At 39.2% G+C, this 17,401-nt stretch overlaps 1 protein-coding gene across 12 annotated transcripts in view; it reads right to left on the bottom strand.

Moving 5' to 3' along the window:
* The window catches only part of CADPS2 (calcium dependent secretion activator 2), a 321,334-nt gene that overhangs the window by 168,020 nt on the left and 135,913 nt on the right, over positions 1–17,401 (bottom strand). For all 12 annotated transcript variants that reach the window (XR_012588637.1, XR_012588624.1, XM_074597183.1 and 9 more), the window contains exon 6: positions 12,754–12,875. Coding sequence is in view for 10 of the 12 variants with exons in the window: in XM_074597183.1 (XP_074453284.1) it covers positions 12,754–12,875 (122 nt within the window). In the remaining 2 variants the exon portion in view is untranslated. The remainder of the gene's footprint in view (positions 1–12,753; positions 12,876–17,401) is intronic.

The raw sequence follows: 17,401 nt of genomic DNA, 5'->3' as shown, positions 1-17,401 counted from the left end.
ACCGTAAGCCCCAGACTTTTCACCACATTTACGCTGCTGTCAGAGGTTATGTGGGCTGATACCATAATTAGTGACAGAGTCCTTTTTGCCAAAGTTGATTTCCCTTCACTGCAAAATTATCCACTACCAGCAAGGAGGTGGATGTTTATTTCAGGTGAAGATTTATTACTGTGTCACAGAATGCCATCTAAGCAAATTTATTTTTCTACTTCATTTTGGAACACGTTTCATATACTGGAAACAGCAGCAAATTTCTCTCTCAGCTTTTCCACTCTAATCATGGTCTCTGTTAGTCAAAACTTTTCTTTATGGGATCTTAGATCCCCAGTCTTACATGGGAGTGAATATTATAAAAATTATTATTCCAAGCAAACATCTAGATAAATTTTATTTTAGCCCTATTTATTGGAACATTTTCTTTCTGACAAAATATCAAGTCTACAGAATTTTGCACCATCAAGCATTGATCTTCTCAGCAATTAGGAAATCATCTCGTTTTTGAAACAAATACCACAGTGTATTGGTCTCCTCGGTGCCTCCCCTTTTGCATCTTTCTGGGTTTGATTTTTGGTTTAAACCTACTGCGTAAATCAACCTCAACAGATTTGTTAATTCTTCATTAAATCACCTCAAGATGTCTCCTGAAGGATTTTTCTTGTTCCTTATCCATACGGGGATGAGCTAGAATGCGCAGGAAGAGCCACCGAAACCAGTTTGTTAGGCATCCTACTGCTTCATAGGACTAAGAGAGTTACCAGCACTTCACCTTCGCTCATCACCGAGCTGGACTGCAAATAAAATGTTCAGATCTCCATAACATCCCTGCATCTCAACTCTTTCAAGAATCTGTACCAGCTTTGCTGTTTCTACTTTGTTTAGAAACATACTTTAACTGCAGAAAACTAGGTATCTACAATCTTCAGGTTAGAAATGATGCTCCCAGTGCAAGCTGCGAGATGAAAGGCCAGGGAAGAAAAAGACAGACGGGACTCACAGCACCTCCCTGACACATCTGACTACACCGATGCTTTAATCTAGTTCAAAACACCTTAAATCCAGGTCTGACAAACATTCTGCTGTCAGCGAAGCATTGTGTGAATGTGGAATTTCTGAAGCGTTGCATATTACTAACTACAACTGCATATACACAGAGAGAGAAAACACGAGATAGAGCGAGGAAGCCGCTGCATCAGCGGTGCAAGTTGCCCCACAGCGATCTGACAATAAATCTTTAATTTGATGAGAAGGCTCCATTCAGCCAAACAAAAATAGAGTTAAATCCATACTTATCTGATTCTGGCTTTTTTTTCTGAGACTCCCAAAGAGAGTATTAGTTGGTACTAATTGCTGCTAGTTCTCCTCCATTAACAACTGGAGAAATTTCATAAGTGTTTCCTACTCTCTTATGAGCACAGAAATACCCATCCATTTGGCAGTGACTGACACCGGGATGCCACACAAGAAATCATGGCCTTAACGCTAACAGCTGTCTCATACAACCCAAAGGCATGTTTATTTTCTGTCTTTTGCACACCTTACAAAATAATACAAACATCCCAGCTTCTCCCCTGAATGAATGTTTTTGAAAAAAAATGTTGAAATGTTACTGCACGAGTGACAGAAATTTATTATTCAGGATTTAATAGGGTAACGATTGTTCCTTATATGCAACATTACAACAACTATTTTATTTAATATATATTTATGTACATATTCTCAATTACATCAGTGAGAGCTGGGATTCAAGTTTGAAACCACAAGGGGAAGAGTCTTTGTGTTAGTGCCTTTCTATAATGCTTCAAATGTGGTTTAGGTTACAAATATTTTTTCCTGTGGGGGGAAAACAAAAATAAAAATCTACATTTTCTTATTTCTCTATTTGAAAATTACTCATTTGTTTTGATGGAAGTGCAAAGAACATAATTTCCTCCATCAGAGCGAGCACATTCAGTTGCAGCCGAAAGGCAATGCATAGAGAAGGTTCTAAACAAATCATGTCCTTTTAACAGCAGAGGTACAGACGAAGCCCACACTCAGGCACACTAAACCATGAGCTTGGCTAAGTAGCTTGGCCCTTCGTCATGAAAGTCATCTAATCTTTCATACATCTTGACTCTTCCCTGTGTTACTGTGACTCCACTATTTCGTGCAGAAATCCTGCTGAGAACTACAGATTCATTGTTTTACAGTCCCTACTACAGAAAAACTGACACTTTGCATAAATACTTTCAGGGCTGTCAGTCTGTGAAGGAGCATTACAATAGTAATGGTTTTAACCCTGAGGTTCCCATCAAAACGTTCCTAAAACTACAAAATGTAGGTATGCAAAAAAATAATTTGTTCTACAGCGATGCCAATAGGAAAGGAGTAGTACAGAAAAAAGGGAAATTTTAGTATAAGGATGAAGTCGTCGAATTGCCTTTCAGTGTCACCTTGGATGCCACCTAAGCAGGGTCTACACTACTGTCCCTTACTTTTGGGGTTTTTTTTAAAACCGTTTTTCATGGATTTCCATCTATCTAGGAACTTTTGACTGGGCACACTAGCAGTTTGACACACAGACTCTTAAGCCATCTCTTCAGCACTTCCCTTATAGAAAAGCTGGGGGTTCAGCACCTGGAGCTGCATACACTAAATAGCCTGGCACTCCATTTCTGAATGCATCGTTGAGTCAACACTGAGTACAGTCACTCAGAAAGAGCGAATGTTTGTGTTGGTCCCCCTCCCCCCCTCATAGATTCAACAGCAAAATTAAAGGCTTTTAGGCTGATTGTTACAAAACGTTGGCAATCCCTTCTTGGAACTCTGCTCTGAAGAAGTGAAAGCTCCGAATCAGACCCTTCCTTCAGCAACAGCAAGGATACAGTGCTTGAATGGATTTACTATATTCTAAAGCCCCTTTTCACAACTAGACTAATATGAAAGGGTGAAAAGAATAATTTGATCATATGGTGGTTTTTTTCAGAGTTAGCTTTTAGTAAAAATAATAACTGTTTTAAATAAAGGAATTAACAGAGCTCAAAATTACTAATTATTTATCAGGGAGCTAATAATGAGCTAGACACAATCATGTATTTCTTTTTACACATAAAACATTATTCATATCTGAAAAAAAAAATTGTAAAAAAAGGACAAAATTGTGCATAGTTTTTCTTTAAAACAAAAAAGCGCCTAATAAAAACCAGAAAGGAAAACCAGAAGAGCGGTTCAATGCATAATAAGCAATTGAGTATAAACACTCATTTAGGCTTTCTACACTGAAAATGAGAACAGAGCACTAACACTACAGAATGCTATTATGACAAGTATTATCATCACAAATATAAAACAGGAGGAATAAATTATTACTTAGTCTTGTTTCCCCATCTCGCTTTCAATCCAGGCAACCAAGACAAGTCAAGGTGAAGACGTTCAAGGGTATGTAAGAAGACTGACACACTGCCAGGTGCTGGGATCCATTGCTACGTACCGTGTGAACAATTCATGAGGCATTAACTCCTGTTTCCCACCAAGTTTCAAACCCAGCTCAGGGCTGGCGATGCACGCAAAGGCAAGACACGGTCATTTATGCTCTCGAAATTCCTATATGCCTATCTGCCTCACCTTTGCCTTGAAAAAGATAATTATGAATCCAACACAGCATTGTTAAAAGTTGCAAATCCTATTTATTTCATGTTATTTAGTATTTGTCTGACACTTTAAACCTTCAAAATGTTGTACAAAAGTTGATAAACTGACGGGACTTTGATGAAGCAGCTAGATGTTGTCATCTCAGCCTAAAGACGCGGGAAAACAAATCACAAAATAGACTGACCTATCTGAGCCTGCACAGTTTATCAGGGAACACTCAGGTACCAAATCAGAAAACTTCAGTATTCCATCTGGCTTCACACCAATTCTCTTTTATTCTGAAATCCCTTTTACTCCTCTTTCTGACTCCTACTGTTCTTACCAGCTGTCTACATTATTCTGCCTTTGTTTCTGCCATCCTCCTACACTCAATCTGCTGGTATGGCTTTCAAGTAGGCACATTAACCTGTAGACTCGTACCTTATATGCTAAGTAGCTATTAAGAACTTTCAAGATCTATACTTTTTTTTCCCCTTCATCTGTTCAGTGAACTATTCTGTATTCTAAAAGTATTGGACCTCTTGACACCTCTGAGGACCAATGCACACACTAACACAGTGACAGCAAAGAAGAGTCTGCCCATGGTGGGGCGAAAAACAGTTTCCTATTTGTCATGACCATTTGAAATGTACGAAGTATTCTTCGCCTGAATAGGGCTCAAAAGAAAAACCTTTCATTTGAACCCTTTGCCTCAACCTTTCTCTTCACCCAAACCAACAAACCAAAACTAAATAAAACCGTAAAATTTGTTCCATTTCAACCACTGTATCTAGTCAAATGTTTAGCAATTATTTTGAACGTACCTGTACTACCTTGCTTACAACAAACATAAGCAAATTTTTGAAAGGTTTCTTCAAACCAAAATACAAGAACAGTATATTTTGAAAATGTAAAATAGGCCATTCTGATCACATAAAAATTTCAGAGAAATCCAAAGGAACTGTTTTCACGTCAACTGTTGCCCACAAAAAATAATTCAATTTTCCAAAGATGAGGCAGGTGCAGACCACTGTGAATGACAAATTTAAAATCCACTCTACCAGAGTATTCCAGAAGGAGACTGAAGGTAAAGTTTGAGGCAATCCTTCCCAACCCCATCTCTTTTTTTGACAGACCACTGTCTCTCTACGTGATACTTCACAGGCAGATGTAAGCTGCCTTCACTCTGCCCCAGCCAGAGACCATGTAGCTATATTAGTATGAGGCTTAGCCTGATCCAAAACATTTTTCTTCTAAGCAGGAGTTAATTGGCTTTGGCTCAACACCACAGTATCCATAGCCAAATGCCTTCCAGTTTGAAGCTGGATCACACATCTAGAGATGCTTTAGCATAATGTTAGAGAAAGCTTACGTCTGTCTGCAAAATATTAGTCACATTTGCCGTGGATCTGGAGGGAATGAGAATGGAAACAGATGTATCATGTACATTAAGGAGCATGTAAATAGTCCTTCTCCGAGCCCTGGTTGTTATAGTGAAAGGGATAACAGTGGGGCAGGCAGAGTCTGCCCCAAGGTTTCCAAAATGCACTATGAAATAAAACTGGTATCAGTCTTGCAGGAGACATGTAATGTCATTCTACTTTTTAAAAGAACACAGTCACCCCCAAACAAATATTCTCTCAAGCAGGGACACTAGATGAGGAGAGTTAATTAATATCCCAACTCTGAACAGAGAACCTATTAATTGTAAAGCCTTCATCCCACCGGCCTTCTGCCTGGGGTCTAAGCGTTGCAGCAGAAGGCAGTGCACCAAAGCCGCGGTCTTCAGAAGTGCAAACATCACGCCAGGGCAGAAATCCTGGTTGCTTTCAGTCAATTGTTAGCATGCTGAGCACACAGGCGCAAGGAGAACAACCAGGATGTAGCTAGAATAATCAAAAAGATTAAGGTGAAGAAAATTAAAAAAAGATATGCCCTGGTGGCAGAAGGATTATGTTTATTGCTAACCACCCAAATACAGTAGAGATTACAGCCAACTAATTATCTCCTTCCTCCTCTCATCCCAGTTTCTTCCATGCCACACTTGTCTTGATCTGACAAGTGAATATTCCTTTCTAACAGCAGTGGTTTTCACAAGTCCCTTAGGTAGACAGACTTACAAGAGAAAATTTCGGGAGTTAATCATAGAAGCACTGTAAAATTTAGGCTGGAAGGAACCACTGGAGGTCATCTAGTTCCAACCCAGCTCAGAGCAAGGCCAGTTAAAATCAGGTTGCTCAGGTTATTATCCAGTCGAGTTCCAAATTTCTTTTAATATTTAGAGCCTGTATGCAATTCATATTTCTCTGCAATAAGAGAGGTGAAAAATAAAATAGTAATCAATGACAGAACATAGCACAGAAACTTACTTATTTTAGAAATCCTATATCTTTTTCTTGCGGATATCATATTGCTCTTTATATTTGAGCTGATTAGGTATTATTTCCATTCTTTAAAGAAGCAAGCAGTTGATCAGGCATCAAGAATAACTGAATAAAACTGTCATGTAAATTTTCAGCTGAATCCATATTCCTTTTGTGAAACTTTTCCATCATTAATCCAGAACACAGGCTAGGATAAACGTGTATTTTTTCCTTCTCCATTTTTCCTTTGCAGAACCAAGAAAACATCAGATAATTTCCTACTGGCAATTGGTATTCGCTCAAAGCATTCATTTTTTTGAAAGGTAATTTCTTCCACCCTATTTTGTGAATTGCTCCAATCATGACAATCCAAAAAAGACAGATTTACTGGCATATGACAAGATGAAAGCCATGATGGAATTTATCCTTTAAAGATATAAAGATGAATCTTAGAGCAAATTATAATAATCATTATGCAACTATATCAAACCAAATTTATGAAAGCAGACACGCTGTGTTTCTCGTCATGATCCTTCCCCCACTGGCTTCCAGAAAATTCCAAATTACTTATTCAAGGATCACGCTCACCTTCACCAAGTTTTCAACGTTGTCCACATCAACATAATTACGGTGCTCAGGCTTCTGCCTTTCAAATGATCTTACTAGTAACGCACAGAGGTTCTCTAACATACAACGTCACTTTTGTAGATGTTGCATAAAATGCATTTATGTTTTAAAAAAAATAAGTCTGGATGCCAAAAGTAGGCTGAACAATTCTGCTTTACTATCCTCTGTAAGATGAACGCTGAATTTCACTGCACTTACCTGTAAGTAAAAAACTTCCAGAGGTAATAGTCAAAAGAACAGGTGAAATCCATCAAGTAAAAGACTCTGTTCAAGAAGCCAAATCCTAAAGAGGATTTATCCTCAGAAGATACAATAGGAAGCATATGAACAAAAAGCTAAGCTCGGTTAGATCAGGCACTGTGAAACTGCAATCTCATTATCCCTCTGTAAAAATCCCATGTGCGAGTATACTCATTTCGACAAAAAAGCACCCAGACAAACAACAGAAAAAGCCTCCGCACCCTAAGGAGAGCTGGTCAGCTTGGCAGCAACAGGCTAGTTTGATTCCTGCCTATCTGATCAGCAAACACTTGTGTTTCTGTCCCTCATTTCTTCCTGTGTTTAGTCTCTAGTTTTATACTTAAGACTCGAACCAGTAAGAGGCAGGAACAACTTTTTCATTCTACTTTTTCTCCCATGCAAGAGCAGTAACATGGATTGCTACACATGTAAACAATATAAGGAATGATTACTGACAACTAACAGCATAATTAAAGCATTACTGACCAAACTTAACCTCATTTATGCAGAGGTATCAGACACAGAGCTAGTGCCTTCTCTTTCCTTACATACTGGACATCTGTGTCACGCAACCACAAGTTAGGTGACAGCTGTAGGTGTGATCCTCTTTTTGTTTCCCTTAATCAAAAACAAAAATCAGAAAGTTGCAGGGACTACGATGAAGAAAGAAAAATAGCTGAGCCTTGGAACATGACTGTCACAGGTTACAAGTGTTGTCAACCCTTTTTCGCTTCAGAAATGTCATCTTAGGCCATATCCTCAAAACATTCTATTAAAAAAGTATTATTTTTTTTCATGAGCGGCCATGTTGTTTAAGGAAGTTCTAAATTTTAGAAATTAAGCCTTTTCTTTTAAACTGTTCTATCAAATTTTTGCTAAGCAATCTTTAATTATGTATCCACAAGTAACTCATACTTCACATACTTTATGGAATTAATGATGGTAGAATATTCCATAAAAAGAACGTGAGCAGCATTTATTTTATTTGTGCAGTCTTGGCTGAGGTTCCCTGCCTCCTCTGATCAGATATTTAATCATGCATTCTTCACACACTTCTAATATATAATAGCCCTTTTAATAAGGTTAGGCAATCACTGTCAGCAAAATATGATCATCTTATTTGTCTTGTTTACACGAAGAATGTCCTGACTGCATCAAAATTTTCTCACCATGCAAGATACGATCTTTTTCTATTACATAAATACGTGACAACAGAATGTCACTTGTAGTGATAAAAGATAGCATATTCCCATCCTTTATCTTTAGGCATGATTATACATACCCAAAAGATGACACTTTCAAGAAACCACATTATTTAATAGTCAGAATGAATAAAAATCAATGATAAGAAAACACGTGGACACCAGACTTCACAAGACTAAAAACTAAGCCACGACAATAGCATTTGAAAAATGAAATTAGCACTGGATTTTGCAAGATGACCCCCTGTGGCGTCACAGCACCAAAGTTATGCAAAGCTTCGTACGACTGAAGGGGTCCTCTGAAGGCTCTGCTGACTGATCTCTGGCAGAAAAGGTCACGGGCTATGTTGGAGGGATTTTCAGCAGGGCTAAAAGGCAGGAACCAGTTGGAAGGAATGAAAAAATATTTCACAGGCAGTAATAAAAATTTTATAGAGTTTGCATGCGAAGCTGTATAACTGATCTGTAAAACTGTCTAAGACTTAAGCTCAGTCAAGCGGTATTGTTCTATAGCACTTGCATTTTAGAATGACCACGTAACAAGTAACACGCATATAAACAGTGCTTTATTTAGCTTGTTAAAGAAGAAAATGAAGCACTTCAGTATAAACTCACAAAAATATTATTCAAAGAGAGAGAAAACAGGGGTTAAAAGTAGTGAGAAACTAGAAAACATTTCTTACTGATAAACTGTCAGGATAAAACTGTGCTCTCTTCTCTAGGACTTGATTAGGTCTTTCTCCTTTAAGAAAGAATATTGTTTCTAATTTTCTTATTACTCTTATGGAAGCACTGAGGGATTCAGAGGAACACCTAAATATACAGTCATAAAAATAATTGAGAAAATATTCAGCACTTTGGAATAGTGGATAAATCCTGAATTAAGTCTCCACTTGACTCACGCTTCCATTAATCTCCACTCGAAGGTCACACTGGCTCGCACTCCATTTTGAAGCATTTGTCTGAGCATCTCGTTTTCTCCTTTTCACTGTCAAAGCTTTTGAAACTTCTGACTGAGCAGCAGCATTGCACTGCACACACCAATGTTTCATAGATGAAAAAAACAGGCATAAATAATTCTTTATACAGCTTCTTTTCACAAATGTAGCTGCCAGTTCAAAACGATAAACCAACTACAGAAAATGTGTGTGACAAGCACATGATTTGGAGCTCTTGCCAGCAGTCTCCCACCGCAGGCTGGTGGTAATCATTCACTTTTCATCACAGCCTCATTCTACGCTTAGTATGAGAGCTTTGCTACCCTTTTCTAGCTGCATGTCCTATAAAATCTGAAGTTATGTTCTCATTTATCTGGGATTTGTCAGTGCAAATATGTTACTGCTAGTGATTTGAAGAGTCAAGCTGAACAACAGTTCTCCTTGATTTTTTTTTTTTTTTTTTGGAATGGGTTTTGGGTTTTCTCCTCCAGCCTCACTGATTATTTTCCTTCGTAACAGAATGACAGGACTGAAAATTATCCCAGTAAGGAGCCAGCTCCAGCAGCAGGCAAAGTAGGCAGTAGCCTAAGGCAGCTGCCAGCTTGTTTTTTCCTGTATCGGACAAGAGATGGACTGGCTGTGCTTGCCCAGCTGGTCACTGGCCTCTACGTAACTGACTTTGCTCATTGTTGCCAAAAGACCGAAGAGGAAAGAAGGCATCTTTCTTCCCAGTAGTAGTACTGTTACTAACATCAACAGGAGCAGAAAGCCACCTCTGTTTCCACCTCTTACCATACCTCCTCTTTCCGGAATATCCAACCCTTCTCCCAGTGACTGACCCTCCCCATCACCCCGGCAGGTCCCTATCAGAGCACAGTGATGAGTGCTGGAAGAAGCAGGGGGGCAGGAGGAGGCAGGTGACTGCATGGGGCAAGGGATTTGTTGGTCATAAAAGTAAGAAAGTTCATAGAAGGACTGGACACAGGCTGGGACAGAAGAGAGAAAAAACAGAGGCACCTTAAGCCTTCTGAAACCTGGAGACTCCTCCCTGCCATAACAGTATTTCCTAGGGCCTCTTCCACCAGCACAATTTCCTGATTAAACTCTGCCAACCCCTCTTAGTTCCCTTCGCCAGCAACCAAAAAAAAGCAATATTGCTACTGTCAAGAAAACCTGATTTGGCTCTAACAGAAAAATTAAACTGTGGAATAAAGGATTTCCCATTCCATAGGTATCGAATGGGAAATCCTCCATCTTCTTTACCATTTGCCCATAATTTGCTAATTTCATGCTTGTCTAATTTAATGTCCTCCCCTGTTGCCTCAAACTACAACTCTATATGCTCACAAACTACCTGTCCCTTTATGCTCATAATCATACTGTATGGCAATGTCTCACAATTGTTCTTGCCAGAAATGGGAATCAGTACAGCTCAGAAGAGCACAAGAACTAGATAAATTTTAGAGCTCTCTCAGCTGTGCCCCTTCAAGTTACACTGTTTTGTAGGACAGCAGGTCAACAGCACCAGTAACTCCCATTCTTGTCCTTCCAGTGTATGGTTCAGGGCATCTCTCAAAGATGCACAGTTTTTTCCATACAAATCCATATGAATTTTGTTCATACAACATCACTTATATGGAACAGCCCATAAACCTGTCTTTCTCCCATACTCAATCAACTTATACCAATTGAGCCTGAAATCCACCAAATCAGTTTATAAGCTTGGAGCAGGTCCTAACATAGCCCTTTTCTTAGTTGTTTTTATATTGACTTTTGTATTGTATTGAGGCACTGGCACAAGTTGCCCAGGGAAGTTGTGGATGCCCCTTCCCTGGAAGTGTTCAAGGCCAGGCTGGATGGGGCTTTGAGCAGCCTGGTCTAGTGGGAGGTGTCCCTGCCCATGGCAGAGGGGTCGAACTAGATGATCTTTAAGGTCCCTTCCAACCCGAACCATTCTGTGATTCTATGAGACTCCATCTAGTCTGGAACTTCCTTTTCACAAAGTTTCTACTTTGACAGATAGGAAAATCAACTAATCTGTTACTAACTTTTACCAGATGTATCTACACACAATGTATACCTTCTGATTGGTTTTACAACCTTTACCTTAACCTGCAGCTCTCAGTATGTAATAAGTAAACCATGAACTGACCATGAACCATCCCTACCATGTTTTGTTCACCATATCTGGAAACCGCTAGAGAGAAACAAAACCCTTAACATCTACAAAGTGTTTTCTGGAAGGAGAATGACTGTGCCCAAGAATTTCAAGAATTCAAGAATTTGTGTATTCTAGCTGATTTAGGGAGATTTGAAGACCCACACCAGTGACATCAGGGGTTAATTGAGCATTTAAACCAGAAGCTAACAAATTCAAGGGTGAGTAAAAGGAGAGACACACCATCAAAAGAAAAAGGAACCTTGACTGTGAGAGTAGGCAAAGGCTGGAGGCACTTGTTGCTGGGAACGGTGTAAGAGCAACTCTTGAGTTTGAAGAGAAAGCACAGCTTGGAGATCTGCCCTCCATGAGAAAGCAACTCTCCTGGGACTCTGAACCACCAGAGAACGCCCCAAGAGGTCCACAAATAAGCAGGGGACGTTGCATACCCACTTATGACCTTGCTTCAATGCATATGTCTCTCATGTGTGTGTCTCTCATGCTATTGTTGCTCTTAGAAGTTCCTCATGTACTACATGTAAATGATAAGACTGAGCGTTCCCATGCCCTGGAGAAGGAACACAGCCAGGGACTGCGACAAGTGAATTTTACATCCTGTCCCACATACTTAGAGTTCTGCAAAGCTGTCTGAATATATTACTGGAGTAGGCTGCCGGCTTACTTTCCAAGGAAATTTGCTGCAAATATGAAAAAGTCCACCAAATTAGATCTCCTCCTCCTCCTCCCAACACCAGAAGAGGTAGATAAAACTTTGTGCTTATAATTTTGCCTAACAGGAGTCCGTATTTGTGGCCTGAATGTAATAGAAACTATCATCCCAACTCCATTGAAGATGTTTTCTCAGGTACTGTAACAACTACAATTTTTAAATTGTCTTTCACAAGGCACACTATGGTGCCAGTAAAACCCCAACACGCCGTCTGGAAAGTTATCTACAAAAGATTCCAAATGACATTTTAACAGAGAGAAAAGTGTCTGAAGTCAGTGTGTAGGTCAAACAAATCAACCAAAAAACACATTTAATTTTCTTCCTCTCTGCCACTCTGACTGGTTCAACTACAGATGGCATGATGTTATCCCCCTCCAAGTCAGTTTGCTGACTGCCTCCCTCAAAAATTAATTGAAAGAAGTGGATCCTACAATTTAAAATGAAATAGGCTCAGCAGGTGAGTAAGCTTTGTCAAGATTGATTACTGAGTATTGATTTTCCACCAATTGTACAAGTTACACTCCACAAGGCCACCTGCACATTAACCTAGAATACACAAAATCACCTCGGGCTAACATCTATCGAGAGGTTTGTGTTTTCAGAGAATGCAGGTAAGAACACAATGCTGCAGTCTCTAGCTCTTTGCCTCACACATACATTCAATGGCATTTATTTGGACACCATTCACACTTCGTACTTACTTCGCCATAAATCACTATTAATTGTATTTTCATTTTTCAGAAAGAATTTAAAATAACTACCCAGGAAAAAAACTTCATATAACGTAGCGCTAACTTAATTGTAAAAACTGTGAAGACACTCAGTTAGGTTCCCCCATGATATGAAGGAAAGAGATGCCGGATGCAGTGATGGTGGAGCTGCTTACTGTGGCCTGGAAGCTTCTGCTTGGTCCGTCTGAAGCTTCTCGCCTCCTTCCACTTCCATAGTGCAGTAGACAATTCGATTGGGAGCGACTGACCTTAAACCTTGCACCTCCATTATAACGATCTGAGGAAAAGAAAACAAACAGTTTATCCTTCAGAAAACATTACGTAGCACAGCTATTACAGTACTAAGCTCCAGGCAGGTGAAAAAAAACCCTAAAAAAACCCCTCACTCCAACCATAGTTTAAATGCTAGGAGTTGAATTTGAGACTAATGTCTAAATACAATTCTAAACGTTAATACATGCTGAACTGCATCTTTTAAGCAGTCATCTACATAAGCATTTATGGAACGAACAGGTTACTAAGTCAGGCTGTAAACAAGACAAGTAAATACACTGATCACATCTTGAAAGGTTAATCATGGTGCTGCGACACTGGAGGTTGCAACCCTTGAATCTCAGCTGATTTGGTGCTCTGCTGAGCACGAGGTGGGTCAGAGCATCGTTATCAGATGCTCTAATTTTCTTCCCCCACTGCCTACCCCTTTTCCTTCTCCCAGCTCCGTACTTGCAGTCAGGTTCGGCGTGCATATGGGGGGAGGAAGAGAAAGGAAAAAAAGCCACTACCAGCTGCGTCCTGATAAATTTCCTCACCAGTGAAATTCTGAGCTTGGCAGATCCCATAGTTTTTCAGCTCCTCAGAGCTACTCGGTTATAGCTCAGAAGAGCCAAATGCCATCCTACTTCAACTGCTCTCCACCTTTTATAAACCTTACGGTTTGTCACTGTGTGAAATTATTGGAATTTTCACACTTCAGATGTTTCTAATTCAGAGAAGATTTGAGAAGAAAGTCAGGTTTCCCTGCTTGCTTTGGAAAAGCTGCTTTCCTTTCCAGTCCTTTTGGGTCTATGAGAAGAAACTGGGAAAAAAACCAGTCCATTTAATCAGGAGAGAAGCTGTCCTCAACTGAACTATGCGCGTAGCTCAGTATTTGTTTGATTGTTTTAAAGGTGACAGAAGTAATGACTACTATTAGTCTCCTCGGAGGCAATTGGTTTCTTAGGTCAGCAACCAACCACGAAAGTACTTTGCTATTAAACCCTTTGCATATTTCTCAACTCATTTCAATTCAAGAACGTTAAGCCAGACTTCACCCCTAGCTGTACAATCCCTCCTACCTTAAAACTTCCAGAACCTTAGTAATAGCTAGATATCTTGTAAAATTGCTAGTTTGGTAATACTGCAGTGAGATTACAGTCATTGATCACTTAGAACATTTTTACATTACGCATAAATCATCAACGCTGCCTATTACATTTTATAAATAATAACAGCAATTCATGCAGAATGATGTAATCATCTCTTATCTTTTTTGGTTCAGGAATTCAAGTAGTTAAAGTGATCAGTCATCACTAAAAGACTGCATTAGGGATCCTTCTAGCTAATACTGCCCGTACGGTCTTCCCACATGCCAAATGTATGTCCTTGTTGAATGCAGACTTCATGTTTATTCATTTTTATGTCGATACTTTCTTTCCTTGAGTTTCCAATTTAATTGCACAGTATGTTTGTCTTTGCTAGCACTTCTGGATTCTAGCAACGGAACAAAGTTGCATTTCATTAGGAAGAAAACTGTCACTAGCTGATTTACCAGCTCATTACCTGATGAACAGCTTCCTAAATATTGTTTGTCTATTTCTCAAACTGTCCAACAGCTGGAGAACACAAGTGATTTAAGTCTTCTACTACTTCAATATTTTATTTATTTAATTTACAAATTTTTGCAAATTAGGCTATTTGAGGGAATATCCAACTTGCAAAAATAGTCATTGTTGCTTGTAGTGATGTGCAGGGCTGCTCTTATGTTAGAAAACAAGGTCCATTCCCACCAGAACAGTACAAATGTTACATCTTTTGCTGTTCTGTCTTAATAACGACATGCAGTGGCAGCATGAACCCCCACCACTTTGCCCCTTGCAAAGAAATTTTCATCAAGTTTTTTTCTTGTCCTAATGTTTAGACATGTGTCATGGTTTTGGCTGGGATGGGGTTGACTTTCTGGCAGCTGGGTTAGTGCTGTGTTTTGGATTGGGGATGAGAATGGTGCTGGTAGCACACTGGTGCTTTTGGTTGTTGCTGGGCAGTCAGGGCCTTTTCTGCTCCTCGCACCACCCCGCCAGTGAGTAGCCTGGGGGTGCACGAGAAGTTGGGAGGGGACACAGCTGGGACAGCTGACCTCAACTGACCAAAGGGATGTTCCATGCCATGTGGTGTCATGCTCAGTATATAAAGCTGGGGAAGAAGAAGGAAGGGGGGGAAGTTTGGAGATATGGTATTTTGCCTTCCAAAGTAACTGTTACATGTGATGGAGCCCTGCTTTCCTGGAGATGGCTGAACGCCTGCCTGACGATGGGAAGTACTGAATGAATTCCTTGTCTTGCTTTGCTTGTGTGAGTGGCTTTTGCTCTACCTATTAAAGTCACCCATGAGTTTTTTCTCACTTTTACTCTTCCGATTCTCTTCCCCATCTCAGCTGGGGGGAGTGTTTGAGCAGCTGCGTGGTACTAGTTTCTGACTGGGCTTAAACAATGACACCATGTTATAGATTTCCTGTTCATTCATGTTCCTGTGCACCAGTCCTCAGTGGGGATTTTACTGGTTACCCTATAATTTAGTTAAGTCAAGTCACACACCAAAAGATAAAAAATGGATATAGTTACGTGTTATCCAAGAAATGTGAAATTGTGCACTTATGGCCTCACATTTTCCAGAAATAAAGTATTCTATCTACAATGAAATGAAATCAGCTTTTCTTATTTGCCCATTTGCATTGAAAAAGAAGAGATCCACCGTGTATCAGTCTAAATTAATAACACTTCAGCTGTTTCTGTTTGCCCTTATATCTTCTGAGATTTAGCTTCTCAAGAGTAAGAAATGCAGATGCCCAGCAAGAAACTCAACTTATATGATTAACACCATGTTTAAAATGAAAATTTGCCCTGCTAAAAAGTGCTGCCTGTAGAGTAACGTGTTAGTTCTTTGCCTTGCCCTGTAGATGACTAATCTTGCAGAACATCTGTGTGTTTTCTCTACCAGCAATGGAAGAAAAACCCACAAACCCAAGTTCAGTAGACCTAATAGTTTGCATTTCTGGTGTGAGACGGGAAGGGCTGTAAACAAAGCCAAACTGTTCCAAATTTAATGTAAATTAAATCTACTGTCATTTTTCATTTCATGACTGTTTCAATCTTTTACTGTGCTTTTCCCCCAAATACCTCACAATGTTTAGTACATGCTTAATATTTCTCTCTGTAGGCACCGAGAAAGCTTCTCCTCTTCTTACGTCCCTCACCAAGCAAACTTTCTTGAACACAGAAAGCATTATCGAAAAACTTTTCCAGGTACTTTTTAGGTGCTTCAAAATTATTCTTTGTTATTGCTGTTTATGGACCATTCCAAGCTTGGTATTCCACTTGAGGCAGACAGAGCACACGTGATGGAGATGCACAGGGTTCAGCACAGGAGTTATAAAACTACTTCATCATTTCATATACTTCACTATTAAGGCCTGTGGCTCCAGTTTTACATGCTTGATGAACTAATGCTTTTTGGCATATAGAATGATGGCTCTTACTACTCTTTGCAAGTTGATGTTGGGCTTTTACATTATTAGCTAGTAATATTAAAATTGCATACAGTGGGATAAGTAATTTTGTTATATGAAGGATTTAAACTTTTTCCTCTGTCCATTTTTGACATTTTTTCAATTCTTTGCGTGTATTGATGACATGGGAAAGAAAAATCGATCTGAATTTCATGAAAAAACCAGATGCTCATTTCACTTAAGAAAAAGCATTGTTGAAAAGATAAAGATTTTTGTTTGTTTTAAACCATATAACAATTGAAATATTTATTCTGTAACATTATCTGTTGTCTTAAAGAAACTAAAGCCACTTCAAGTGCATAACACAAATGTGGCACCTTCTGACCAACAAATACATAGGACACACTTTGGAAATGTTTTGATTCCGTTATTATTGAGAGAGAGATCAGCATTTCCTGATACGCACATCTGCGGAATTGGACCTGAGCTATGATGCTGTCATCTGACATGTTTAAGTAACTAATGGAATTTATGGTTTCCTTTTGAAGTCGGTTGAGCTCTTATATGGGCATCCCTATAGACCAGATTTCCTGCACAATCTCAGTAAAAATGAGCTAGTTTCTTGAGGAAAATGCAGAAGTTTATAAAAATCTGCTATGACAACCAGTAATTTTTTTTTTGTTGTTTATTCTCTAAATGCTTTCAGTGAGAAAAGACAACTTGTTTGTAAAATTCTATGAATGAGTTCCTGGTAACAACAGTATTTCTTTATTAAGTTCAAAAGTATACTTAGGTATTTAATGTACTGGAATTCATTTGAAGTTACATTTGTGTGGGAGATTCAACTGCCTACATTGCTGTGTGGGCCCAAACGCAGCTACTGCTGCAAGAGGAAAATGCATCATATAGCTGTACTCTAACTCCTAATTACCAAAGCGACAAAGAATAACTTACTTCTTTAACATAAAATTTTAAAATTACTAAGGAAGGACTAATAACAAAAAAAAAGCATCACGACATAGATATTTTAGTAATTTAAACTG

This window comes from Larus michahellis, chromosome 1 (assembly GCF_964199755.1).
Source record: "Larus michahellis chromosome 1, bLarMic1.1, whole genome shotgun sequence".
NCBI lineage: Eukaryota > Metazoa > Chordata > Aves > Charadriiformes > Laridae > Larus > Larus michahellis.
Note: the sequence above shows the minus strand (reverse complement) of the source record. Positions and strands in the feature narration are given on the sequence as shown.